The following is a 26,166-nucleotide window of genomic DNA, read 5'->3' as shown; positions in this document are numbered from 1 at the left end:
CATCAAATAATTTAAAATATAAAGCACTCACGAGTGATTGTCCTCTGGCCATCTTCAAATTCAGAGCCTGTTGTATTCGTACTGTATTTACTGGAAGCAATGCATTTTTTGGCTTGAGCTAAAAAATCAAATGATATAATGGATTGAAATCAGACGGTAAATGTATTAAAGTCCACATTTTAAAACCAACAGTTTTCATCATGAATTACAATGTGATAACACAGTCTGTGAAATAGCCAAGTCAGACTAAATTCATTGCTACCATCTAGATTATTCCTTCAATGAAACAATGCTGAAAGATAGCTACAACATTCGTGTCTTTGCATCATTTCTCATGCTTCACAAGAGAATATTGCCCTTAAGAGCCTCACTGAGAAGCCACAGTATATGGGGGTGATGGTGGCGCAGCCTATCTTATGTTTTGCATTGCTACTTTCACAACTATGCACTTTACACTCATGGTTACTGTGTATTTGCACCTCAGCTTTGTTTTTCTTTTTCATTAACACGATTACATGTTTCAATGAGGAAGTTGTCCCCACAGAAAATATTGAGGAGTTCAATTCACGTTGTGTACTGTTAATGTAAAAATGTCCATAAGAACAAGCAGGGCAAATAATGTCTAAATTAAAGTAATTGTCAAATCAGAACTCTTGAAAAATAACAGTCTATGAATAAAACATTTGAGAGGCAAATAATTTGTTTTGACCTTCTGAAATGTAGAATGTTTGAGTTCCACCCAGCGAAATGGTGAAAACAAGCTTGCGATACTAAATCTAACCAGAGGCACTGAGGTAGGCTGTTGACGAAGGCTGGGATAAAAGACTACACTGCACACATAGTCAACTAGACCTAGAAGACATTCCTGGGCCCTTGGCACATGACATAGTCTTCTTCTGCAAGGTAACCTCTGGTCCAGCCCCTAGTCCTAAGCCACCTTAACTATGGCAACGCCTTGCTCATGGCCGCTAATGATACCTGATTGGCAGTGCTTTAAATGGGGGGAAAATAGTGCAGGTGCTCATTTAAATATGGCGAGTGGGCGGGGCTTGGGGGCGGGGCTTAGCAATAATTTTTGACTTCGATACTACTTGCAGCACATATCAAAACACTCGCGAAATTTCTTTCAATAAAGAAAACAGGTTTGTTTACTCATTACACACAATGAAAGCCAAAAGCGGCGATATTTTCACATTTCCTTGTTTTGTAATTTATGCAACATCAATACTGTTAATTGCTGTTGCTTGGCGCAATTCTATATATTCTCCAGTGACACAGAAAGAAACAAGCAGACATGCACCTACAAAGCATTCCACACATTTCATTTCATATAACTTCCAAGAGTGTTTCCATTCTCCCCCACCCTTTCTCTTGCTGTTGTCTCGCACAAAACAATCATAGGCAATCACACAGGCAAGCAGACAAACATAAACGGACAGTTAACAAAAGAAGCAGGTGGGATTAAAGCCAATCGAACCTGGTTACCTCCCACAGCTTTCTTAATTACGCTCTCACCACTGGGCTGCCTCGATGTCTGTGTTTGCAACACAGCATGATGGTGAACTTCCGGACGGTATGCAAATGAGCCCACGCTGAATTGCTCAGCTGGGCTCGGCTCCTGTCTACAGAAGTTCCTTGGCTATCAATGAAAGGCCGCCAGCACCAGCGTTTCATGAGTACCTTTACTCTCCTCGGCACTGGAGAAGTGCCGGTACTCAGAGGGATAAATGTAAGAAGTGTCGGTAGTCAGTACCGGTGAGTACTGGCCCATTTGAAGCACTGCTTATTGGCCAAAACTTGAGGTAGTGCAAAACAAGGCTGCACGTCTTAATCTCCTGGCACGCTCTCCCTCTGCACCCACACTGAGAACCTTACACTGGCTGCCAGTTCAGAAGCAACTTGTTTTCCAAATATTCTGCCTTACCCACAAGGCTTTACTGTCCAGCAAGAATGCTTAGATCAAGCAAGAAGGCACTTCTGACTGTTCCCTGCATTCGCACTTCCATATTTGGTGGGAGAATGTTGTCTCCATCTACCTAGAGTCCTCTTCCGTATCATCTGCACTGCTGTTCTTATTTTGCCAGGTTAAAAAACTCCTGAAGACGTGGCTGTTTTAGGCTGTTGCTGTGTTTCATTGTTCTCCCAGAGCTGATATATACCTTCAGTATGAGTTGTTGCACTATATCAAGTAGAAAAAACATAGCACAACATTTCTCAAGGTAAATCTGTGCTTAAGGGCTGCATGCAGGCCATGATCAAGCCTGCGGAAAAATACCACTGTTCATGGCTGATGGCTGGGAGAGCAGGATCTGGGGCTGAGGGTCCCAGGGCAGCATATTATTGAATACAACTCCTTATGCTCAAAGCTGACGGGACTCTTCCAAATAAGATATACAGCCCTTCTTTGGCTTGTGGACTGGATACAGGCCATGGATGATGGCGAAAAGATGCACTTAAAGACCAGTGGGCCTATGCAGAGACCATTTTATAGAGATACTAGCCCTTAGTACAAAGTATGTCATAATGACAACACAAATGATCACCACTAAAGCTATGTTTAATAGAAAATATAGATCTTCATCCTTATAATAAACATACAAACTCCTGTAAAGAATGACAGTTGATGAGGCAATATAGATATAAGCTCGTAGTCGCTTGTGGTGAGCTTGCCTTGTTCCTCGCACCAAAGCCGCGTGGAAGTGCTCCTGCTGCCGTCTCTCACTGACTCTTGGGGGATTAGACTACCGCCGTGGGACAGCTGAGTCCGGGACTGCGAGGCCCACAGGTCATTGCGCTTTGAACACCACGCGCACCTGTTGCCTCTTCCCGGACTCCTCCCAATTGACTCAGCCTCCTTTTTCAGCGACTCGCGGCCCCCGCTTTGCGGGAGCCGCTTGTAGTCGCTTGTGGTGAGCTTGCCTTGTTCCTCGCACCAAAGCCGTGTGGAAGTGCTCCTGCTGCCGTCTCTTACTGACTCTTGGGGGATTAGACTACCGCCGTGGGACAGCCGAGTCCGGGACTGCGAGGCCCCCAGGTCATTGAGCTTTGAACACCACGCGCACCTGTTGCCTCTTCCCGGACTCCTCCCAATTGACTCAGCCTCCTTTTTCAGCGACTCGCGGCCCCCGCTTTGCGGGAGCCGCTCGTAGTCGCTTGTGGTGAGCTTGCCTTGTTCCTCGCACCAAAGCTGTGTGGAAGTGCTCCTGCTGCCATCTCTCACTGACTCTTGGGGGATTAGACTACCGCCGTGGGACAGCTGAGTCCGGGACTGCGAGGCCCACAGGTCATTGCGCTTTGAACACCACGCGCACCTGTTGCCTCTTCCCGGACTCCTCCCAATTGACTCAGCCTCCTTTTTCAGCGACTCGTGGCCCCCGCTTTGCGGGAGCCGCTTGTAGTCGCTTGTGGTGAGCTTGCCTTGTTCCTCGCACCAAAGCCGTGTGGAAGTGCTCCTGCTGCCGTCTCTTACTGACTCTTGGGGGATTAGACTACCGCCGTGGGACAGCCGAGTCCGGGACTGCGAGGCCCCCAGGTCATTGCACTTTGAACACCACGCGCACCTGTTGCCTCTTCCCGGACTCCTCCCAATTGACTCAGCCTCCTTTTTCAGCGACTCACGGCCCCCGCTTTGCGGGAGCCGCTCGTAGTCGCTTGTGGTGAGCTTGCCTTGTTCCTCGCACCAAAGCTGTGTGGAAGTGCTCCTGCTGCCATCTCTCACTGACTCTTGGGGGATTAGACTACTGCCGTGGGACAGCCGAGTCTGGGACTGCGAGGCCCACTGGTCATTGCGCTTTGAACATCACGCGCACCTGTTGCCTCTTCCCGCGACGCCTCCTCTCTATATTAATCCTACGTATCCCGCGACCGTGGGATGCGCACGGGACTGAGCGCGTGGTTAAGCCCGGGCAAAGGGCGGGCCGTTGTGTGGCCGTTAGGTGGCTGTAGGAGGCTGGGCTGGGGCCCTTCTCTTTCATCCCTCCTGCCTACTATACTGTTGCGCTTACTTGCTGTAAGTAAGATAAACGCTCACTCATAGTATACATTTGTATTCTCTAATGATTAGTATATAGTCTCTCCCGTTTCGGGATTTTTTCTGGTACTTATGATTAGACCTTTGCTCCCGCTATAAACTACAATATCTATTCCCGTGTTGCGGTGGTGCCAGTTGGGGGTCTAATTTACCACTAGTGCAGACACTCTGTGCGGGTCCCAGGTTATTGTAAAGAAAAGTTTTTCGGCCCACTACAAAGGCATTATCTAATAAAATCTGGTGGGTTCCTTCCCATGGCTACCACCATTGATCCACCCACGTTGAGTATTGCAGGGGGAAATAACAGTAAAGGCACCCTAGATAATTACTTTAAAAAACCAGTCCTTGATATAGATAGGGAAAATACACTGGCTGAACGGAGGGTTGAGCGACGTCGCTCCATTGAAGGTATTAAAGCCAGACCCTCTCCAGCCTTAGCACCACAGACCCCCACTCCCGGTATAGGTGTGGTCCTAGAAAACGAGGATCCACTAGCCACTCAGGGTATTCCAGTACTTCTTCGAGACACACCCCACACACCTCACACACTAGTTGATTCGAACAGCACGGCCACAAATATCACACTAATTTCCAGCGGCTCCAGTATGGGGTTAGACGTTTCAACTGATACCCCACGAGTTGCAAAAGTGACCACTAAAAATAATCCTAGGAAATTGGCGGTGCCCAAAGTATATGGCCCGCCGCCAAATAAAAGACGGAGGAGGGGTGGTGCACAACACAGAGATAAGGTCAGCCACTCTGACTTTGGCAAGGGCAGAGGGGCTAACTCTCCTTCTGCACCCAAACCAAAGGACACTCTAACATCTGAAGAAATCGAAATGGCCCCTCAAGAAATACCATCACCTCCTATACCGACTGCTCTGACACTTGGCCCAGAACCCTCTAGGGACAGTTCGCTGGATTTACAGTCGTCAGTCCTTTCTCTTGAGACTCTTGAACACCTATTCAGGACATACACATTACCAATTCTAGAAAGATTAATGGGGGTAGAGCAACGCTAGGGGCAGTTGGAAATGGTTATTTCCAACAAAGTGGGCCCACCAAAAGATCTTGTTAACCTAGTCCCAACCCCTGCTGTCGCAGTTACATCTTCTATTCCTGCCTCTCACAAGGACTCAAATGTATCTAGTAAAATAGCGAGCCGTAACCAACAGGGGGTAAATTCTTCCAAATCTGCCCACCAACTTGTCCCGCATGCTTCCGGCGCAATCCCGAAGGGGAAAAATACTATTGCTGCAAGATGCTCGCGGGAGGCAGGAGGGAGGGCGTCCCCTAATAGAGCAGAACACCGTAGGAGCCGCCAGGTTGAACTACCCCAGAAACGGTTCCTTACGTGGTGGTGCTCACGGGTGTCCCTACACTTGAGGCTGATAGGAGAGAAGGCCCCGTCCACCTTAAAAATAAAACCATGCATTGGTTCACCCAGAATAGACCTCTCCCTGGCAATATCAACGGGGAGATTGTGCATTTACGTCGACTCCCCTGGTTGGGGAGCCGGAAAAAAGACATTAAGGGTGATCTTATAGTGGTAAACTTCAGAGATCCAGGGGCGGTCAGGCACATCCTTTTAATTGGATACCAGGGAACGTAGGTAAAACAATCGTCCCCTGTGATCTTACATACTTCTATCCAAGAGCCCTAGTGGCTCCCATGTTGTGTCCTTGGGCACCCCCTGCCCTATTCAATAATCCATGCACAAAATTCAGTAATCAGTATTTGCCGCCGTTGCCCAATTCTATGGCCCCAAAGAATGCATTTGGGTGGGAGACTGTTCCCCATAGGGGTTATGGTGGTAACTTTGGGAGGGTGGACCACTCGTCAGAAACAAGGTGGATGGAACACTTGATCCCTTTTACCCCTTTGGAAGTCACCAATAGATTCGAAGTCTTTTCAGGCCTCGAAGATTGCGAATGACGGTTGGGGTCCCCTATTAATATATCGCCACCCCAGAGGACTAATAGCACAAAAGTGAACCCAAGCCACTGCAAACCGATTCGGCCAACCATTAGTGAATCTACAGGGCTGGGGACCGTGGGAGATAATGCTGGTACCACTATTCTAGGTTCTGATACATTCCATTCAGACAAACTAACTCCTCTTAGGACGCGGGGCAAAGAAAACATGTTACCTGGTAGTACACCTGCCCACATTCTAACACCCACTGACCTGCCTGACCCGAACACAATACCTCTTGCTCCATCTAACCCGGAAACAACACAACTGCAAGGGTCTGTTGTTCCTTCAGTGGTCACTGTACGCGAGAAAACTGGGGGACCGGGCTCTAAATCTTTACCCGAAACTTTGAAGGTCCTGTCCTGGAATGTGGCGGGTTTTGCCAACAAATTATATACTGATGACTGGGACTCCTTAGTAGGTAACAGTGATGTTTGTCTCTTTCAAGAGACTTGGGCCAGGGAACCCTTGTCTAGAACGGGTTATGCTGTTTTTGAAATTAAAGCCAGCTGGACTGGTAAAGGGAGGCCTTCAGGTGGCCTGGCAGTGTGGGTAGCCAGTCACATTGGATGTAATGCGGAGAATGTAGTTACGTACTCGCAGGACATACAGTGTGTCTTACTTAAGTGGCCTAATGCTTTCAAGATGGCAATTATTAACGTGTACTCTCGCCCAGTTGGTGAAACCATGGAATCACCCACACTTGATGATCTTTCGTCCTTTTTGGGCCAACTCCCCAAAGACTGTAAGATAGTGATGGGTGGAGACTTTAATTGTCACTTTGAACCTTTGGAAGGGTTGAGGGAAGGTGCACTCACTGCAGAAGATGACTTTTGGGGTCAATCCCCCCACCCCAAATCTTGGTCTCCTCTTGCGGTGCAAATCATGTCCTTGACACTAAATTTTGTGTGAAGGGCTTGTAATGGTCGCACAATTTCAGACACCCCCTCACTATGTACCTTTAATAGGAAGGATCACGAATTGCGGCTGGACTACATCTTTGTAGACATCAGCTTGTGGTCCAAGGTCCAGGATTTCAGAGTAGTGGCAAGAACGGACAGCGATCATAACGCACTCGTACTAGATATGATGTACCCTGTAGCTGTTGCTGGATCGGAGCCCGCTAAGCCCAGCGATGATTTGGGGAACCTGGTTCTCAGCTCCAACAGGCGTAGGGTAAAATGGGAGAAACTGGTAAATTCACAAGAGAGTATCAGGAAAATCAACGAAATAGCACTCCCTAGGCTTAAGGACTTGGACGATTTAATCAATCAATATAGACCCCAAGACTTTAATAAGAGATTAGCCCAAATCCATGAAGAGTTAGTGGGAGCTTTAGGTGAGGTCCTCTTCCCGATGGTAGTGCAGCGCAAGCAAAAGACTCGAACCTCAACCTGGTACAACTCTGCCTGTAAAAAGGTTAAGACAGAATTAATAGCAACAATAAAAGCAGGTCAGGATAGGGGCAAGATAGCTGAGCTTAGGCGGGAATACAGGGAAACAATGGCACTGGCAAGGTCAGAATGGGATTGGAACAGATGGCAGGACCTCTCCCTAGCTTTAGAAACGAAGGACTCCAGGAGATTTTGGTCCTTGGTAAACATTGGCACAGGTGAACCTAAAGCTGCAGTGGAGTCTAACATTGCAGCTCCTGTTTGGGAAGCCCACTTTGGCAAACTATATGAAGATACCTTTGAATTTGCCAATGATGCGGCTGCTGATGTTTTATCCCATCCTGATGACGGATTGGAATTTAGCCTTGGGGAGGTGGTCAGTGCAATAGAGAGACTGACGAGGGGGAAAGCCCCGGGACTCGATAGACTGCCTGGTGACCTATTTAGGTTGCACCCTGAGATCTGGGCCCCGTACCTCCTTATTCTATTTAATTCCATTGCGGGAGGCATGGAGATCCCCTGTACTTGGCTGGGGGCGGAGATTGTACCTATCTTCAAGAAGGGCTGTCCCCTTCTTCCAGCCAACTATAGGCCGATCAGCCTTATAGATGTCCCTCAAAAACTCTTTTCCCGCCTTCTCCTGGACCATCTTTTAGACTGGATGGAGGACAATGAAATTCTGAGCTCTCTCTAGGCGGCTTCAGGAAAAATACGTCCACCATGGACCAGATTTTCCGCTTCTTTCTACTCTAATGGAAACCTGTGAGGATCGAGGGGGGGGGGGAGGCTGTATATGGTGTTCGTGGAACTGAGGTCAGCATTCAATTTGGTCCCTCGAGAGAAACTCTTGGAGGTTTTAAAAGAGCTGGGTGTCCCTATCCACCTTTTACGGGCCATAATTAGGCTCCACGATAGTAACTTTGCTCAGGATAGGTGCGGGAGGGACGGAGTATTGTCAAAAAGGTTCCCAGTCGTTAGGGGGGTAAGGCAGGGTTGCGTCTTGGTGCCAACCCTGTTTTGCCTTTATGTTAATAATGTTATATCCCACCTTGGTAATGTGGGGGACAATGACGCTCCAGTTTTGGCAGGCAGGAGGGTGCCGGCCATCATGTTTGCTGACGATACCCTCCTGCTTTCCAAATCCCCGATGGGGATTTAACGGATCCTGGATGGATTTGGTCTTTTCTGTAGACAACATGGTCTAGAGATCAATACATGGAAGACCAAGTTCTTGATATTTAACCCCTCACCCAAGACTAGACCTAATCCACTACTGAGCTCAGTAAGACTGGAAAGGGTAAAAACATTTCGGTATTTGGGGGTAACCCTACATGAGAATTTATCTTGGGAACCACAAATAGCAAGATCTCGGATAAAGCTGTCTCAACTGTCAGGGGCAATTTTGAAGGTTGCGAATACTTCTACTTTTAAACCCATCACCCCGGCAGTAGAAATGTATAAAACACAAGCTAAAGCGGCTGCATCGTATGGTAGAGAGCTATGGGGGTATAAAGCAGGGACAGCGCTGCCCAGTGTAGAAAACGACTTTTTAAGACGTCTCCTGGCCTTCTCCGTGGCCCACCCTTGCTTCCCTTAAGATTAGATGTGGGTCTCCCCCCCCATAGGCGAGGATTTGAAATCAAAGCCACTAAGATTTTGGCATACACTCTGGTCTACCAGTGAACTTGCACACTATAGGCAAGACCTCATCCACGTAATGAATTTGAATCAGTGTGATAGAATTCCGTGGCTGGCTTTTGTAAAGAAAGAACTGTATCGCCTGAGTCTCCATGAGCTATGGGAGGCCCCTGAGCTAGGCTGCCAAAAAGTCTCTCGAAAAAGACTGGTGGAGATTCATAAGGAGAGAAGTCTTGCTTCCCTTGTTTCTGCACCCCACAATGGGATTTTAACTGAACGATTCCTGGACTCCAAGAATTCTTATCACTTTGAAAGTTTCATGGATATCATTTTCCCGATCTTGGCAAGAAAACTGTTCATCCAATGAAGGCTAGGTACTTTGCCCATTAATTCTTTTACATGTAAATGGGCAAAGGGGGATGATAAAACTTGCCCTGGGTGTAGCAACTATGATGAGGAGGAAATTCATGTCCTGTTCTTTTTCCCAGCCTACAATAGACCAAGGAAATATTGGCTAGTGCCTCTATGTAGGAATTTGGGCGTAAGGAGCCTTTTGACTTCATACAGAATATTGAAAACAAATACTTCCCCTCATATAGTATTTGCAGTTGCCAAATTCTTAATGGCCATGTGGCAGATCAGGAGAAAACTATTAAAAGCCTGACCACTAAAGGACGGAACTTTGATATGACTGTAATGACAATCCGCCTCCTGATTACCGAAGGGAACTGATTCTTTTACTTTTTTCTCTCTTCTCTTTCAAAGTAATGTTTTAATACAATGTGAATGTTTTAATACAATGTGGATGTTTTAATACAATGTGGATGTTTTATGATGTATGTTTTTATATGTATCTTTTATGGTCTAAATGGCCGAAATAAAGAATTTCTGGATTGGATTGGATTGGATATAAGCTAGAACATAAAACTCAAAGAAGCGTGCCATTTAAGGATAACTACTCAAACATAATTACCCCCAATGTATTTCTTATGGCCTTGAAGGTGACAACATAGTTGAGATCACAAATGGCATTATAAATAATATCTCTAGTACATTACATATCGCATCACTGTAGTGTTGTTCCTATTTTCCCAATAGGCCCTGCGCATTGGAATAACATAAACAGTAGTATGGAAGTAGAAGTGCAGATCTTCCAGGTCTCCACTGACTATGCTAAACTTAATTGGGTTTGTTACCAACTAGCTCAGAGGTCACTGGAAACTTTCTTGACTGAATAGGAAGTGATCAGCTTCCCTGGTACAGACAAGAAGGGATTCAGTTTTCCAACAACCGCATAAACATGACAACTTTGCTCCTTAGAATAAGAGTCAATCTCTAGAGTCGTGTGAAACAATAGACAGTTATTTTACTCAGTCAGATTTGTGCAGATTACTTTCACCAATATGCAGAGAATAGAGAGACGGGGCGCTTTCAATAAAAAGGTAATATTTATTGAACAGTCTTTCTTCTCGTACAAGAGAAATGAATTGCCACAATTGCAAGACTAGTTATTATAAAAAGTGCGTATAGTAAAATGAGGATTGCGAAATAATACTGTAAAAGCATTGATATGGTTTCTTAGCCATACAATGGTTTAAAATGAATAAAACATATATATATTCATATATACATTAGGCTAACGTACTCAACTGGTGCTTCTAACTACGCCTACCCCAGTGTACCTGACCTAAGCCTAATACTTGGGAGGGGAGTAAGTAAGTAGCTTTAGTTAAGTTGGTTTTGCCAAGGTTTGCTTCAAGAATTCTCTCTAAGGGTTTAGTCAACACCATACCTCTGGAATAGAATGTTGGAGGTCTGGTATCTCCTTCCAGGGACTCGATATCCCAGTCACTCGCAAGAGTAGGCTGGAAACTCCGGAGCTGGATTTCTGGGCAAGAGAAAAGACAGCGTCTCTCTCAGCGCGTCGAGGAAGAGGAGGGGCAGCGTCCGCGGGCAGCTTGCATCTGCTGGGCTCTGAAGGGAGACAGCTGTTCTGCTCCTATGTTCACCACACCATTGTTCGCTGATGCCGTTGAGGCAGCGGTAGCTTCAGTATCAGCGAGGCAGCGATAGTATTGAGGCAGCGTTTGCTTATGGCAACTTTGGTAAAATTTATACCTGAAAGGTGCCTTGTTTGACGTACATTTTTGGACATAAGACGTCAATAAAGATGTCACTAGGAAGTGATCGTCTCTCAGTGCTCATTAGAGTTCTATTACTAATCAAAACATAGCACTGCCATCCTGGTAAGCCCGTCGCTTACTCAGCGGCTCCTGTCCTGATGCCGTTTGGTGCTTGGAAGTTTACAGGAAAGGAAAGTGAGCTGACACTCGTTGCAGGACGATGCCCGCTTACCAGGATGGCAGTGTAAGCGCGGCATGTGAAGTCATTGAACATCGTTTCTACCCACTGGGGAAATAATTTTGGACTATTTCATGAGCTGGCACTCGAGGGGCGGACTACGATATCCATGAGGCATTGCGCTTCGCCAGGCCAGTGAGGCAGGCTCTAATAATGGTGCGCAACAACCCTGAGTGCTTACAGCTGTGATTCCTACACGCCGCAGAGGAAGGGAAAAGGTCCCGAAACGCGTCCGGCGTATATGTGTTTGAAAAGGTGCTTTGAACTGTCACATGCCTGCAAAATTGCCAGTAAACCCTGTTGAAAAGTTTCCTTGTGGTTTCCTCAATTGGAGTGCCTGCTACGTGTGGATTTTAGCGGCCAGCTACGGTCGCGAGGTAAAGCCCGTCGCTTACTCAGCGGCTCCTGTCCTGATGCCGTTTGGTGCTTGGAAGTTTACAGGAAAGGAAAGTGAGCTGACACTCGTTGCAGGACGATGCCCGCTTACCAGGATGGCAGTGTAAGCGCGGCATGTGAAGTCATTGAACATCGTTTCTACCCACTGGGGAAATAATTTTGGACTATTTCATGAGCTGGCACTCAAGGGGCGGACTACGATATCCATGAGGCATTGCGCTTCGCCAGGCCAGTGAGGCAGGCTCTAATAATGGTGCGCAACAACCCTGAGTGCTTACAGCTGTGATTCCTACACGCCGCAGAGGAAGGGAAAAGGTCCCGAAACGCATCCGGCGTATATGTGTTTGAAAAGGTGCTTTGAACTGTCACATGCCTGCAAAATTGCCAGTAAACCCTGTTGAAAAGTTTCCTTGTGGTTTCCTCAATTGGAGTGCCTGCTACGTGTTGATTTTAGCGGCCAGCTACGGTCGCGAGGTAAAGCCCGTCGCTTACTCAGCGGCTCCTGTCCTGATGCCGTTTGATGCTTGGAAGTTTACAGGAAAGGAAAGTGAGCTGACACTCGTTGCAGGACGATGCCCGCTTACCAGGATGGCAGTGTAAGCGCGGCATGTGAAGTCATTGAACATCGTTTCTACCCACTGGGGAAATAATTTTGGACTATTTCATGAGCTGGCACTCAAGGGGCGGACTACGATATCCATGAGGCATTGCGCTTCGCCAGGCCAGTGAGGCAGGCTCTAATAATGGTGCGCAACAACCCTGAGTGCTTACAGCTGTGATTCCTACACGCCGCAGAGGAAGGGAAAAGGTCCCGAAACGCATCCGGCGTATATGTGTTTGAAAAGGTGCTTTGAACTGTCACATGCCTGCAAAATTGCCAGTAAACCCTGTTGAAAAGTTTCCTTGTGGTTTCCTCAATTGGAGTGCCTGCTACGTGTTGATTTTAGCGGCCAGCTACGGTCGCGAGGTAAAGCCCGTCGCTTACTCAGCGGCTCCTGTCCTGATGCCGTTTGATGCTTGGAAGTTTACAGGAAAGGAAAGTGAGCTGACACTCGTTGCAGGACGATGCCCGCTTACCAGGATGGCAGTGTAAGCACGGCATGTGAAGTCATTGAACATCGTTTCTACCCACTGGGGAAATAATTTTGGACTATTTCATGAGCTGGCACTGGAGGGGCGGACTACGATATCCATGAGGCATTGCGCTTTGCCAGGCCAGTGAGGCAGGCTCTAATAATGGTGCGCAACAACCCTGAGTGCTTACAGCTGTGATTCCTACACACCGCAGAGGAAGGGAAAAGGTCCAGAAACGCGTCCGGCGTATATGTGTTTGAAAGGGTGCTTTGAACTGTCACATGCCTGCAAAATTGCCAGTAAACCCTGTTGAAAAGTTTCCTTGTGGTTTCCTTAATTGGAGTGCCTGCTACGTGTGGATTTTAGCGGCCAGCTACGGTCGCGAGGTAAAGCCCGTCGCTTACTCAGCGGCTCCTGTCCTGATGCCGTTTGGTGCTTGGAAGTTTACAGGAAAGGAAAGTGAGCTGACACTCGTTGCAGAACGATGCCCGCTTACCAGGATGGCAGTGTAAGCGCGGCATGTGAAGTCATTGAACATCGTTTCTACCCACTGGGGAAATAATTTTGGACTATTTCATGAGCTGGCACTCGAGGGGCGGACTACGATATCCATGAGGCATTGCGCTTCACCAGGCCAGTGAGGCAGGCTCTAATAATGGTGCGCAACAACCCCGAGTGCTTACAGCTGTGATTCCTACACGCCGCAGAGGAAGGGAAAAGGTCCCGAAACGCGTCCGGCGTATATGTGTTTGAAAAGGTGCTTTGAACTGTCACATGCCTGCAAAATTGCCAGTAAACCCTGTTGAAAAGTTTCCTTGTGGTTTTCTCAATTGGAGTGCCCGCTACGTGTGGATTTTAGCGGCCAGCTACGGTTGCGAGGTAAAGCCCGTCGCTTACTCAGCGGCTCCTGTCCTGATGCCGTTTGGTGCTTGGAAGTTTACAGGAAAGGAAAGTGAGCTGACACTCGTTGCAGGACGATGCCCGCTTACCAGGATGGCAGTGTAAGCGCGGCATGTGAAGTCATTGAACATCGTTTCTACCCACTGGGGAAATAATTTTGGACTATTTCATGAGCTGGCACTCGAGGGGCGGACTACGATATCCATGAGGCATTGCGCTTCGCCAGGCTAGTGAGGCAGGCTCTAATAATGGTGCGCAACAACCCTGAGTGCTTACAGCTGTGATTCCTACACGCCGCAGAGGAAGGGAAAAGGTCCCGAAACGCATCCGGCGTATATGTGTTTGAAAAGGTGCTTTGAACTGTCACATGCCTGCAAAATTGCCAGTAAACCCTGTTGAAAAGTTTCCTTGTGGTTTCCTCAATTGGAGTGCCTGCTACGTGTGGATTTTAGCGGCCAGCTACGGTCGAAAGGTAAAGCCCGTCGCTTACTCAGCGGCTCCTGTCCTGATGCCGTTTGGTGCTTGGAAGTTTACAGGAAAGGAAAGTGAGCTGACACTCGTTGCAGGACGATGCCCGCTTACCAGGATGGCAGTGTAAGCGCGGCATGTGAAGTCATTGAACATCGTTTCTACCCACTGGGGAAATCATTTTGGACTATTTCATGAGCTGGCACTCGAGGGGCGGACTACGATATCCATGAGGCATTGCGCTTCGCCAGGCCAGTGAGGCAGGCTCTAATAATGGTGCGCAACAACTCTGAGTGCTTACAGCTGTGATTCCTACACGCCGCAGAGGAAGGGAAAAGGTCCCGAAACGCGTCCGGCGTATATGTGTTTGAAAAGGTGCTTTGAACTGTCACATGCCTGCAAAATTGCCAGTAAACCCTGTTGAAAAGTTTCCTTGTGGTTTCCTCAATTGGAGTGCCTGCTACGTGTGGATTTTAGCGGCCAGCTACGGTCGCGAGGTAAAGCCCGTCGCTTACTCAGCGGCTCCTGTCCTGATGCCGTTTGGTGCTTGGAAGTTTACAGGAAAGGAAAGTGAGCTGACACTCGTTGCAGGACGATGCCCGCTTACCAGGATGGCAGTGTAAGCGCGGCATGTGAAGTCATTGAACATCGTTTCTACCCACTGGGGAAATAATTTTGGACTATTTCATGAGCTGGCACTCGAGGGGCGGACTACTATGTGTTTGAAAAGGTGCTTTGAACTGTCACATGCCTGCAAAATTGCCAGTAAACCCTGTTGAAAAGTTTCCTTGTGGTTTCCTAAATTGGAGTGCCTGCTACGTGTGGATATATATATATATATATGTATATGTATATATATATATATTCACTGAAAAAACCATAGGTTTCACACCAGTTATAGTTAGCTGGAAATTTTACTGATATAAAACCATTGAAATTCCCACGTTATAGTTAGATGGACTCACTATAACTTGCGCGTGCAATGCACTGCTGATGACGTCACATATTACATCACTCATGACATGGTCAGTGACATCACTCATGACATCACTGATGACACCATCCAGTGAATGTGTGTCTTTCTGAAAAATAAAAATATTTTATATATGTACATGTAAAAGTTGATGGAAGAATAAATGTTTAAATAAGTGTCTAAATGGATGGTTTTTAAAAATTGATTGGTTAACTGGCTTAATAAGACATCATCAGCAGTGCATTGCACGCGCAAGTTATAGTGAGTCCATCTAACTATAACGTGGGAATTTCAATGGTTTTATATCAGTAAAATTTCCAGCTAACTATAACTGGTGTGAAACCTATGGTTTTTTCAGTGAATTTAATAAGTTTTTTAAATGCTAATTCCTAACTATAACTGGTGTGAAACCTATGGTTTTTTCAGTGAATTTCATAGGTTTTTTAAATGCTAATTCCTTTGTATATCGAGTTTCTAACCTTTTTTTTTACAATTTGCTGTTTTTTTTAAAGTATTCATGTTTTTTTTATATAATTTTTTTCTTTTGCGCTCTGGGTGCGCGCTCCGGGAAGCTTTCAGCTAAGCTCTCCGGTAAGTTTTCCGTGAGCTCATCTGAAAGCGCACCCAGAGCGCAACTGTCGTTCGTGAAAAAAAATATGAATGAAAAGTTAATAATAATGCAAAACATTTCGTACCATACAAATAAAATTAGTTTTTTTTAATAAGGAAAATGATTATGCATTTCTGTAAAAGTTTGATGACGTCACTTCGGCGCGCAACATAAGTGCCCTCGGAAGCGCCTACGTTCGCGGCGCATAAACGCACGCAAAAGCGCCTACGATCGCGCCACGTTTGCGCCCCGGAAGCACCTACGATCGCGCTGCGTAAACGCACCGGAAGTGCTCCGGAGCGCGCAGCGTAAACGCGTCGGGTCATGTGACCCTAAAATAACACTTTTCATTGGTTGCTAACAGTTTTTTTTTACAATGAATGAAATCCCCACCCATTTACTTCACTTCTTCTTTCACTTTTGTGACTGAAAGACCTGCCTTTTTTGCTGTTGCATATTTCTTGATTAATCATGGCTGCCAGACCATCCAGCAGTGAAGATGACTCCAATGATTTCATTGATGAAGAGCCTCCTCAGCCGAAGGTCAAAGAACATTTCATCTGGAAATTTTTTAAGTTTCCAGCAGACCAGAAAAAGGTGAATGCACCAAAAGTAGAGTGCAGGATCTGCAAACAGGTCCTGTCACGGGGTAACCCCCAAAAAAAGTATTCTTTTGGCAACTTCACCATGATTCGCCATGTGGAGAGGAGGCACCCCCAGAATTTTGCCCGAGAAAGTGTCAGGGCTCTGGCACAAGAGGTTCCCAGAGATGGGGCCTCTACATCAACAGGAGGAGCAACTTCTTCTGGGAGAGAGCAATCGCAGGAGCAGGTGGCAAACATACAACCTGCATTTAACCATGGGGTCGTCAAATGCAGATACTGCAATCAACTCCTCACCTATGGGGAGCAAAGTGTCCTGCTCATGGTTCGAGCATTGGAGAACCATCGCTGCCCTTCCCACCCCTAATTTTTTTCTTTTCTTTTTGCTCCTGTTGAGCAGTTTCCATTCCCTGTTTTTGTTCCTGTTCAGTTAAAAGAAGAAAACCAAAAGTTCTTTTCAGAACTACCTCCAATTCTCATCAAAGAGCTATATTCTTAAAAAAATGAAGAGTAAGTGAAATATAGTGCATTGATAATTGAAAGGAGAATGAGTAAGAAAGAACAGAAAGGTATGAGAGGTGAAAGGAAGTGAAGTAGGAGGAATGAAAGAAGGTGAGTGTTAGAAAAGAAAGTTATGACACAGTGAATAAACTGGAGGCCTCATTTCTGAAAAGTGACGCATCGCTACGTGAAAACAGCGATGCGTCACTTTTCTGGACGCACTCCTTATGACATTCCAGATATGTCATATTTAATATATGACTAATCAATTCGCAAGGAGTTACAGATATGTCAGTATTTCTGACGTATCTGTAAACACAAAAGTAACGCATTGCTGGAGTGCGTCACAAAAGTGACGCAACTCCAGTAATGTGTCCTTTCACATGGAAAAAGCACCATGTGAAAGGTTTGCTGTGAAGCAGGCGCAAGATTTTGGCGCAACAGCATCCTAAAAGTGACGCACTGCATCATTATTACCAAGCTTTTTGCAGGGGAACACCCCCTCTGCATGCATTATACCTGACACTATTTTTAAAAAGTGACGCATCTAGGTACATGGGTCACTTTTTAAAACTCTGCGCCACATTATATCTGCATTAGGTATAATGTATGCAGAGGGGGCAATCCCTCGCAAAAAGCTTGGTAATAACGACGTACTGAAATCTATGAGATTTCTCTGCGTCACTTTTAGGATGCTGTTGCGTCAAAATCTTGCGCCTGCCTCGCGTCACTTTCATGTTTACAGATATGTGAGAAATACTGACGTATCTGTAACTCCTTGCAACATGATTCGTCATACATTAAATATGACACATCTGGAATGTCATAAGGAGTGCGCACAGAAAAGTGACGCATCACACCAGCAGTGTAATAAAATGTGCCTCGTTGCACTATATTTAAAGGATGCAACAGCATCCTAAAAGTGACGCAGTGAAATCTCAAACATTTCACTGCGTCGCTATTACAAAGCTTTTTGCGGGGGAACACCCCCTCTGCATGCATTATACCTCACGCAGATATAATGTGGCGCTTGATTTTAAAAAGTGACCCATCTACCTAGATACGTCACTTTTTAAATATAACGCAACGAGGCACATTTTTTTACACCACTGGTGCGATGCGTCACTTTTCTGTGCGCACTCCTTATGACATTCCAAGTAACGCATTGCTGGAGTGCGTCACAAAAGTGACGCAACTCCAGTAATGTGTCCTTTCACATGGAAAAAGCACCATGTGAAAGGGCTTGCGTCAGTCTAACACCTGCTGTAAAGCAGGCACAAGATTTTGACGCAACAGCATCCTAAAAGTGACGCAGTGAAATCTCAAAGATTTCACTGCGTCGCTATTACAAAGCTTTTTGCGGGAGAACACCCCCTCTGCATGCATTATACCTGACTCTATTTTTAAAAAGTGACGCATCTAGGTACATGGGTCACTTTTTAAAACTCTGCGCCACATTATATCTGCGTCAGGTATAATGTATGCAAAGGGGGCATTCCCCCGCAAAAAGCTTGGTAATAACGACGTACTGAAATCTATAAGATTTCTCTGCGTCACTTTTAGGATGCTGTTGCGTCAAAATCTTGCACCTGCCTCGCATCACTTTTATGTTTACAGATATGTCACAAATACTGATGTATCTGTAACTCCTTGCAACATGATTCGTCATACATTAAATATGACACATCTGGAATGTCATAAGGAGTGCGCACAGAAAAGTGACGCATCACAACAGCAGTGTAAAAAAATGTGCCTCGTTGCACTATATTTAAAAAGTGACGCATCTAGATAGCTGCGTCACTTTTTAAATATTGCATAACAATGCGCATTTTTTTACACCGCTGGTGCGTCACAAAAATTGACGCACAGGAGGCGCAAAACTAGCAGCGCAAGGCCTTCATAAATATGGTCCTGGATTTTCCCCGTGCTTCGCCGGTGCGCGTACCATGCGCTTCCCCCGCGCAAAACGAAAAAATAAAAATAAATTTAATGCCCTGCAGGACCCTATTTTAGCCCCTACATCAAACCTAGGGGGTCAGAGGGGGTCTACTCTTCCCCCTTATGGTCATTTGCCCCTTTTTTTTTCAAACCCCTTGTGTCTCGATTTTACCGAGACACAAGATGGCGGCCGCTCCAGACTGTTTAGAATGTTTACAGACACCCAAGAGCCAATCAGCTTCCTGCGCGCAAGTCGCGTGTCGCGCCTGGAGCGCACTCCGGTGCGCGCACCGGAGAGCGCCTATAGATATATATATTTTTTTGAACCTAAATTACTCAAAATCCACTGCAGCACATATCTTGAGACATAGCAAAGGCACATCGGGCTACCAGTCCCTTCAATTTTGCCAAGTTTGCTGGAAATCCATTCAGCCGTTCGGGCTAAAAGTGAAATCGACCGCCCTATGGAAATTTACATGGGGAAAACGTGTTTTGGGACCCCCCTTTTATCTCGGCCCCCGCTTGACGTATCCCCCCCAAACTTTCAAGGAAGGACCCGAGCTCGACGAGGCCATTTTCAGGAAATTTTCAGGCAGATTTGTCAAACCGGTGCCAAAGTTATTCCAAATAGAATTTTGAGATTTAACATTGAAAAAAATCCTAACTATAACTACCTACTGGCGGTCGCCAGTAGGTAGTTATAGTTAGGACCTAGTTACCATAGGAAAATCGCAACATTCTATTCCCAATAACTTTGGCGTTGATTGACAAATCTTTGCGAAATTTTTAAAACTTATGGCTGCTCCGGTCCGCTCCTATCTTGAAAGTTTCGGGGTGATTCGGCAAGTGGGGGCCAAGAAAAAAGGGGAGTCCCAAACATGTTTTCCTCTTGCAATTTTGCATAGGAAGTTTGGCAAACGGCTACAGCCCGAACTGCTGAACGGAATTACACCAAATTTTGTAAAAAGGTAGCCCTTGGTTCAGAAAGAACCCCTATTGTTAAATGGTGTAAATACATTCTGTAGCTGCTGAGAAAATCTAAATTAAAAAGTTTTGATATCTAGAGGCGCTCAGGATCCGCGCACCCTGCAGATTAGGATCCGCGCACCCTGCCGATCACGAACAGCATTCTAATTGGCTGTGAACACGCCAAACCAGGAACTGTTGGCAGCCATCTTGTGCCTCGGTAGAAGCGAGGCTCAAGAAAACAGTAAAATTAAGGCAGAAAACAAGAAGAGGGGGCAGGGTTGAAACACCTTGTCCCCCTAGGCCTGCTTAGGGGGTCCTACAAGGACCCCCAGGGCTAAAAAGAAGCATTAAAAAATAATCTGAGATGTGTGCTGAGTGCGTGGATCCACACGCAAAAATGAAAAAAAATAAGCGCGCGCTTCGTATAAATAAAGCCGCCGGGTGCGTCAGGTCCCGGGGGCAGAAAAGCAAAAGTGTTTGAAGAGAGAGCAAAAAATTCTATAACATCTTGAAAGGTTGATCCTGTGGATTTATTAGTGAAACTTCTCCATGCAATTAGATATGATGATAGTATAATGTATATCAATTGATATTTTCTTAAATCTGTGAAGAGGACTATCGTAGGCCATTGGCTTTTGCCATTCAAACTGTACTCCTACCTCAATATGATACTTCTCCATATACCTTGGCTATGATATGACATAGATTAATACATTGGGGTATTATACTTGATAAATTAATTGAGAATAGCCAGTATGATATTGGAGAAAGGTGATATAAATTATTGGAAAGGGTACCCTGCAAAAAGATTAATTCTCAGATATTGCAAATCCCTCACATGTCACATTCTTTAACTTTCTGCACTACACATATACTTGATCATGTCTCATAATTATTGCTTCATGATTAACTAAGACGTTCCTATTAGGGTTCGTGTTGACAACCACATTTTGGCCCACTCTGTGATTTATAGTTTTGGACGGTCAAACACAATCGAATTTGTGCTAAGGCATCGTGCATTGATGGTACACATACTTAATTCAGGTCTACTACGTATTCGCATATCTTTTCTGTTATCAATTAACATGCATCAGAGGTGTTTTGAGTTGTATCAGAGGTGATTTGATTTGAAAACTTTATTATTCTTTTACGCACTTGCAAGGACTCTTTGTAGGGTCTGCTTATAAATTTGATTCGTGTTTGCACAGCATGTGCTGTCAATTGACAAAATGAAGTCAAATGCAAAAGCATTGAAATTATGACACCAAGCTGCAGTTCCACTAGTCGTTACTAGGTGTCCCTCATGAGTCAAATGCAAAAGCATTGAAACCCTTTCATGAAGCTGCAGTTCCACTAGTCGCTACTAGGTATCCCTCATGAGTGAAATGCAAAAGCGTTGACCTGCAGCTTGATGTAATAATTTCAATTTTCAATTGTTAGTTGAACTGCAGCTCTTAGTAGAATTATTTTGATATTGGAGACTACAATATTCACAGCCCATTGCTACTCTTGTCCCATAATGCTTTGCAGGGTCTTTGGTTGGGATTGTATTTTTACCCATAACTGTGCTTGGGGTGGTTCATCACCTCTCTAATTGCCTGATACTTTTCATTTCCAAAGTTCACTTTTGTGAATTGGTTATATGCTTTTAGCATATAAAGTTGCTGTGGGTGTAGTTTAGTAGCCGACTCCTCTACGTGGAGTTTTTACCTGAATTCTGTGGTTTTAATGGAATGCGTAGTTAACAAATCCCTGCAAACTCCGGTGGAGGAGTGGAGTTCATTGCCAAGTGTTGTTCCCAGGGTTATTTTGATGTTTCAAAAGCCGTTTGAAACAGAAAGGCTGCCGGAGCTCGACTTTCAGGTGCCTGCCACGTGTGCAGGTATGGACTGCACCTCCTAATTTACAGTAGGAGCATGCATTCTGGCTGGAATAAGTGCTCCCATTGTAAAGTATGAGAATGCGACCAAACAGAGTTTGGTCAGCATCCTAATTAGTCTGCGGTCCTCGGTTTTCAAAAGCCTTTTACGTACCTTTCCGACACAGAAAGGCTGCCGGAACTCGACTTTCAGGTGCCTGCCACGGGATGCAGGGATGAACTGCACCTCCTAATTTACAGTAGGAGCATGCAGGGAGACAAAGAGAGGGAGAGAGAGGGAGGGAGAGAGAGGGAGAGAGAGAGAGAGAGAGAGAGAGAGAGAGAGAAAGAGAGAGAGAAAGAGAGATGAGTGTGTATGCTGGTCTGTTGGCTTAGTGGATGAAGCCCACATCTGCAGCACTCCGCACCCTCCACTGGCTGCCCATCCATAAGCGCGTGTTGTTTAAAATCTTGACTATTACCTTTAGAGCCTATCACGCAAAAGGACCTAGATATCTGTCCAACATCTTTAAACGACATCTACCATCCCGAAACCTGAGATCTTCCCACCTCAACTTACTAGTGGTCCCAAAATTCAAACTAGCGACCAAAGGTGGAAAATCCATTGCAGTCTTAGGCTCTAGAGCCTGGAATAAACTTCCTCCCGAACTTCGTCAAATTTCAACAGAATCCTGTTTAGGAAAGCCCTAAAAACCTGCGTTTTTACGCTCTCCGACGCGGCCTGTAAGGACTTGGTGTAATGCTTAATCTCTTAGAGTTGTTCCAGGCTACTCACCCTTTTCTATCCAGGGGTGACCAACAGCGCCAAGATGCTCCCTGGAGTGATAGTATGCGCTATATAAAAGCCTCTTTACATTACATTTTACATTACATTACATTACATTACATTACATTACATTCTGGCCGAAATACATGGTCCCATTGTAAAGTATGAGAATGCGACCAAACAGTGTTTCGGTCAGCATCCTAATTAGTCAGTCGAGACCCCCGACCGGGTGTTGGTCGGTCCCTTGACTGAGACGATGTAAGGCAGAGGAAACTCCCCTCAACATCTTAATAGGGCGTTACATTGCCCAGTATTGTCTCACTGCTCCCACCAGCCTAACGTATTCACCTTTTTATCCCACTTCACTTTGCGGGCCCCTGTTCTTATTTCCAGCTTCCAAAGTTGTGGTTTTAACCATCTCCACCTCTCAATTACTAAGAGAATGTATTTCAACAATATGAATCAGTGTTCATCACACCTGTTTTTTGCTTCAGCCCACAGCACGTTGTTTTAATTCTCCACAAGTGCTTTAACTGCTATGAGCTAAAGGCTTGCCATATGTGTATTCTTAAAAGACAGGTTAAGCCAGAAAGCCCGCACACCACAGACTCCTCCTACACCACCTGGGAGTTCCCTGCTCCCTGTAGACAAACCTTCAGTCCATAGAGGGGCTGCATCAGCTCGTCACTCTAGACAGGCACGGATTCTCAAGAACTACTCTTATGTCTTGTCTTAGTCAATGTCTCAATGTGTAAATTATTTTTCATTCTTGTCTCTATAGGGGCCGGTTCCCGTTCTGGGTCGGAAATCACTCCGACCGAGCCGGATCCGGGCTGTTTTCCGACAGATCCGGACTCCTGCAGTTCGACCGAGTGAGTACGACCGAGTGAGTACAATGCAGCTGTATGATGTCAGACTCCCATAGAAGTCAATGGGAGCCGGTCGTACGGCGCGTACATGGGCTCCCATTGACTGAATTGGTACGTTGCAGACAGGTGGGCCCCCTACAGTGGGTAGGCATCGGTGCCATCTGCACCGTACATGCCTGTGTTGGGGAGACAAATGGGGCTCCCCCTGTGTCCGAGTCGTACGGCTGCGGGTAACAGAGGGTCCGATGGGGACCCCCAAAGTCCATCTCCAGGATCTGTTGCGAGCCAGAAGCTCTGACGCGATCAGGCTGTCCGAATCGAGCATTGTACCAGCTCGGTCGTGAAACGTCTACATTGTGCGCCACGGTTAGCTTACGGCCGAGTCGTACTCAGCGGTTCAGACCCGTAAAAGATTCGATGGAGATTTCGTGCTTTTTTTGCATCGTACTAATGCCGAACCCGATTCGGTGTCCTTCTGACTGAGATCGGAATCGGTCCCTAAATGTCTGTTTTCCGATTAAAGCCTGCTCTAGTTATCACGGATGCTGACGTTTACACCTGATCTTATACCAAAGTGCAGGCACCTTGAGATGTAGATTGCTGTTCAGCCAATTGTACTCATTATGGAGAATACTTTACTACGTTTTTAAATACCAGGATCTCTTTATGCGGTACTGACACTGGAAGATTTGACTCAGCTGAAAATCAGCATCTCCCATTCAATATGTCCAATTGGAAGGAGGTGACGGGTAAGTCTTTGAAATGAGGCCAGTTCATGCATTAATGGCCCAGCTGCAATTTTTGAAACTTGAATACTCCATGTTTTGTTTTTTTAAACTGTGTGTTCCAAGTACATGGAGGAGGTCTGAGATTTACTAGTTTATGGGACAACTTATCCCATGTCCCTACTGGGACTCGGGAAACAATTTGCTGGCCTTTTCAGCTTATATTGTTTTAAGCTGTACTGCTAAATTGTATGGCTACCATCCTGCCAGCGACAAGCTGAAGCTGTCTGAAGTTGTATCACAGCGATGCAGTATCACAGCACTGCTTCTGGAGATACTGCTTATTAAGCAGGCCAAAACTTGAGACCAGGCCTTTTCGACAGTGGATTTGTAATTGTGGGATACCCTTTAACGCCTTAACCGCGGCGGTTTTTCCGCCGCGGTCCGGGCGTTCTATTAAGTGGGCCAGGCTGCGTCGGCCGACGGCAGCACTAGCGAGGTTTTGCTCCCGTTGACCAACGGCCAACGGTAGCACGCAAGGGGTTAACAATGTCTACAGAAGACTCGATCTTTACTTTTTCTTAAAAATGTCTGACTGTGTATATTTTTGTAAAAAACAATGGCTACTCTTGTGTATAGCGACCTTGCTAATACCTGTAAGTCGTCAACATCTCGTTGTTTGTAAATTGGGTTGTTTGTAGTGGGGAGGTTGTAGGTTGTGGGGTGGTTAGAATGCACTAGCTGAGAAGTGAGTGTGTTAGGAAAGAAGAATTAATTCTCCAATTACGCAGTTTGCGCTTTAGTAATACTGATTTTTTTTTCAATTTTCTTTTGATTTGCTCTTTTAATTGGATACACGATGCAATGAAAGACTGCTTTAGCCGTTGCAAATGAAGTTAGGATTTTGACTTACGTTTGTCTTAAGACAAACTTAAGACAAAATCCTAACTTCTGTGAATACCAGAAGTAGTACGTTCATTCTGTGAATGCCAAAACAGTAGTACGTTTAGAATTGAGTCTTAAGTTAATTCTGTGAATTGGGCCCCCAGTCTGTAATTTGCAGAACCGGTGATTGAAGGTACAGAAACGACAGATGGCACACAATTGCCCGGCAACTCGTAATGAGGGTCCACATGTCTGCTCCTGAACTTTCATGTAATTTTAATCACTCTGCTTCCTAAAGTTTTGAAAGAAATAGTCTTTTTACAGAAAATGTAGCCTCATCCTAATAGTAGTAATTTAATTTTAGGTATACTTCAGGAAGAGTTGAATAATCTTTTGTCAGCACTTTGAAGTGTCGAGTATTAGCTCTGGTTCACTGAAAATACTTTGAATAGAGAGTATTAGAGGTCATGAAGGGCAACTTGAGGTACTCAAATGTGCATGAATATATGTGTCTGATCCTAATTAAAATAATGGATTCAATGTCCCTTTTACTATTCATCTTATTCACAAACGCCACGAAGCATTCTTTTTAATGAATGTTGCATTTCAAAGTACATGCTCTGTCTGGTGGTACAGGCTGTAGGCTAAACCCCAACCTGGATATTTCGATCAAATGAGCGACGTGACTGAAACCACAGCAGCCTCACGTGCTTTCATAAATGAACAAATTAAAAAAACTAAAATATTGCTTACCATTCACTGAGACAAGGACCATTCCTAGTATGAAGAGAAGGCCGCACAGTGGTCTGGTGGCGTCCTCGCCGATGGCCATCCTTGCCACTGTTTGGTTCCAGATGGAGTGCAGCTAGACAGTGTGAGAAAGAAGCTTTTATAGGAGCAGTGGCTGGCTGCTGATCCAGTAGCCCTGCGAGGTGGAGCTCTGGAGACACCTCCTTCCTTCACATTTCCTCAGAAGAAGGAAAGGAGGGCTGGGCATCCTGGTTCCACATGGTTAGATTGAGAGAGGTTAAACATGAGCTCCTTGTCCCACTGGATAGCAATGCACGCTTGTTAAGCCATGTTTTTTCATTAGTCCATTGCTTTTTGATAGTGAAGCCTTTCTCTGATCCAGATGAACTGTCCAGGGTAATCGATTGACCGTCAGCCCCTAAGTATCAAAGATATCTTAACAGGAGGGATTTTGGGCCAGATGT

The 26,166-nt window shown here is 45.7% G+C and overlaps 1 protein-coding gene across 1 annotated transcript in view; it reads right to left on the bottom strand.

Moving 5' to 3' along the window:
• LOC147733201 (mucin-2-like) overlaps window positions 1-25,813 on the bottom strand; it is a 1,190,401-nt gene extending 1,164,588 nt beyond the window's left edge. The window contains exons 1-2 of the mRNA XM_086957735.1: window positions 25,706-25,813; window positions 32-118 (exon numbers count right to left, since the gene is read on the bottom strand). Coding sequence (XP_086813861.1) covers window positions 32-118; window positions 25,706-25,784 — 166 coding nt within the window. The 5' untranslated portion in view covers window positions 25,785-25,813. The remainder of the gene's footprint in view (window positions 1-31; window positions 119-25,705) is intronic.
• Between the last annotated feature and the right edge of the window lie 353 nt (window positions 25,814-26,166).

This window comes from Lissotriton vulgaris, chromosome 2_1, assembly GCF_964263255.1.
Source record: "Lissotriton vulgaris chromosome 2_1, aLisVul1.2, whole genome shotgun sequence".
In the NCBI taxonomy this organism is placed as follows: domain Eukaryota; kingdom Metazoa; phylum Chordata; class Amphibia; order Caudata; family Salamandridae; genus Lissotriton; species Lissotriton vulgaris.
The sequence above is the reverse complement of the archived record's forward strand: the minus strand, read 5'-3'. Positions and strand labels throughout refer to the sequence as shown.